General features: G+C 50.1%; 1 protein-coding gene across 1 annotated transcript; it reads right to left on the bottom strand.

The window, feature by feature from the left end:
- Positions 1 to 717: 717 nt before the first annotated feature.
- GRIFIN (galectin-related inter-fiber protein) lies at positions 718 to 2,501 on the bottom strand. The gene is made up of 4 exons (XM_035549030.1): positions 2,490 to 2,501; positions 1,566 to 1,645; positions 1,319 to 1,481; positions 718 to 882 (listed from the first exon to the last, which is right to left on the bottom strand). Exons 1-4 carry the CDS (start codon positions 2,499 to 2,501, stop codon positions 718 to 720), a joined length of 420 nt encoding a protein of 139 aa, XP_035404923.1.
- Positions 2,502 to 2,743: the final 242 nt, after the last annotated feature.

Raw genomic sequence — 2,743 nt, 5'->3', positions numbered from 1 at the left:
CTCTGGAAATATCTTGCAATTTAAATCTTATCACCCTGCTCTATGTAGAAAGGACCTTCATTAGCCCTCAAAGCAAAAAAGCAGTATTTTCCCACTGCAGAAAAGAAACAACCCCCATCCTGTGTCCTCCTGCCCAGTCACCAGCCCTTGCTTGTACCATGCACCTGGAGATTTGCAGTGAACAAATAACTCAGTTGATCTGCCCATTGATAGATGGGATTTCAGCAGGGATTTCCTTGTTTGATTTTATTAGCAAATACAACATTTCTATTCGGCTCTTGCAGAGAACTGTCCCTTTCCGTCAGTAACATCCATACTCATTGTGACCATTGCCAGGTGGCCAGCTGAGGATTAGCATTAATTCACACCCTACTTTAGGCAAACACAATTTCTAGGGTAGCACTAAGATGTCCAGACTACTCAAGCTAGATTTCTATGTGCAGTAGTGATCTGTCAGGCTGCCTGACAGCAAAGATAAGACCCACAAAACCCATTGTGCACCCTAGGGGCATAGAGGAAGAAGGTCCTCGATGATCTGGGCTGCAGATGGCAATGTGTCTGGGTGCTGCATGCAGTGGGAGTGACCGTCTTTTCCTCTACAAGGAGGTGCTGCAGATGTCTGTCTGGCTGGTGGTAGCACAGGGTGGGTAGGGATGGCCCCTGGCTGGATCAGGAGCTTCGGGGGAGTGGGCTGTGGGGCTGTCCCACCTCCTTCCTCTAGTAAAGGCCTCGTTTGGTGATTTCCACCGAAGAAATGGTGATATCATTGAGAATCTGCAGCTTGTTGATGGATGAGAGCTGTTTTTGCCGATGCTTGTACTGCAAGATTTTGTGTTCCACAATGAAAATGTGGAAATAGTCATGGTCGGAGTAGATTTCCACCTGAAAGAGAGACTGTGTTAGGTTCACCGGGTGGACACGTCCTCACCGGGCCTTGTTGCTGTTACAACTGTGAGCACTCATGATCCACTGCAAATCCTCCCCAAACTGACACGGGGACAGGTCACTGCCTTGTTGGGTAAAAGGAAGGAATAACTGAGTTCTTTGTGTTCTGACAGCAGAAAGAGGTGACAACGCATAGCTTAAATTGGTGACAACTGCAACATCCAGGGATTATTGCTGGAGCTGCGCATGTCTGTGCCAGAGCTGGGTATAAATCAGCAGCAAAATTAGGGGACAAAAGAAGTACTAGCAGGGGACAAAGCCAGAGAGGGGACATTACTGGGTATGGGGCTGGCTAGATCCCTGAGGAAGACTCTGATATTGACTGGGTCCCTCTGTCCCACCCAAGAACATCCATGGTGTGATGCAGGGCTACCTGGAAGGGCTCCTTTGCTTCAAAGGGGAAGGTGCTATTAACCTCTTCCCTCCCCCAGTGGTTGCCCAGGAAGGAGTTGCAGACGATTCTGGAGCTGGCAAAGCGGGGGTTAAAGTGGAAAGCGATTTGGTCTCCGGGATGACTGAGGAAATTAATTTCAAACCTAAAACAGCAAAAGAAAGAGATGGTGGAGCGGCACCACTGGATCTTGAGAGCCAGGGGGGCTGCAAGCGGCTTGTGGCCTTACATGCTTGTGCTGGAGCTGGTTTCGCCCTTGACCACGACGCTCCAGCCGGGACACATCCCCTCTGGGTACAGGGCCTCGAACTGCCAGCAAGGAGGTGATGGTGAGACATGGCAAGGTGGGGAGCTGCGTGTCACCAGCTCATCCCTGGACACTTCTCCATCTTTATCATCCTCTTCCTTTTTATCCCCATTCCCACACAGACATGCTCTCAAGCCCCTGCTCTTTTCTGACTCCTAAATAAGCTCAGGGACTTGCATTACATATTTATAATAATATATATATATAGTATTTTTGCTCCCTGATTCCATCCAGCTCTCTACAAAAGACCTCAGAGGCAGCAAATCCCCACTGGTGCAAAGAAGATGCCCTGCTGCTTCTCCCCTCCTGGACAATGCAAAATCTGAAGCAAGCTACGCAGAAAACTTGGTGGTGCTCTGAAGCAGGGTGTGAAAGGCAGGGACTGATGAAGGAATGATGGTAACGTGGCACCCAGCCAGTCCCCATCCAGCATTATGCAGAGGACTCTTCCTGAGAGCTCCTGCCTGTTCCTATTCCACCCGCTCCCCCCATCTCCAAGGTTAAGCACAGAATGAGCTGGAAAATGTTCCTTTTTGAATAATTCATAGTTTTATTAAATAACTCATTTTAATAAGAAGTGCTTGCCATTTCACCCTGCACTTTTTAGCACACTAATGATTTTGCACTTCTGAGCATCTCCCTTTCCCAAACTTATTGCTGGTGCTGGGAAAATCTCTCCAGCTTTGGCATCCCCACTGCCAGCTCCGTGCCTGGCTCTTGGTCCCTATAGCTCAGCGCTCTTCCACCCCTTCCCTTTCTCTGCCATGATTTCTGTTTCTCTGCCAGAATTTCCCATTTCCAATGCATTTTGGGGATGTGCAGGTCAAGCACATCCTCAGCACTTACCCGCAGTGCCATCCTGCTCGCCTGCCCCTTGCTGCAGATGTGGGTGTGTGGTCAGGGGGGGGTTTATATAGGGGCGGGTGGCCGGGAGCCCTGTGCACAGAGATTAGCAGAGGCAGCAACCCTAGGTCACCTTTTCAGTGCAGGCTGTTGGATGGCGCTGGGGAGCAGCAAATCCCGCTCCCCACAGCGGGTCAGCCTGCTGAGGCGTGCAGGGATAATTCAGTCCCATACAAAAGCATCAGGCACCAGGCGAG

This window comes from Cygnus atratus, chromosome 15, assembly GCF_013377495.2.
Source record: "Cygnus atratus isolate AKBS03 ecotype Queensland, Australia chromosome 15, CAtr_DNAZoo_HiC_assembly, whole genome shotgun sequence".
In the NCBI taxonomy this organism is placed as follows: Eukaryota; Metazoa; Chordata; class Aves; order Anseriformes; family Anatidae; genus Cygnus; species Cygnus atratus.
Note: the sequence above shows the minus strand (reverse complement) of the source record. Positions and strands in the feature narration are given on the sequence as shown.

Coding starts and splice junctions, on each gene's coding strand:
- GRIFIN (XM_035549030.1), bottom strand. Junction 1,482..1,565: donor ACCAGCTCCAGCACAAGCAT/GTAAGGCCACAA, acceptor TTGCTGTTTTAG/GTTTGAAATTAATTTCCTCA. Junction 883..1,318: donor AAGCAAAGGAGCCCTTCCAG/GTAGCCCTGCAT, acceptor TCTCTCTTTCAG/GTGGAAATCTACTCCGACCA.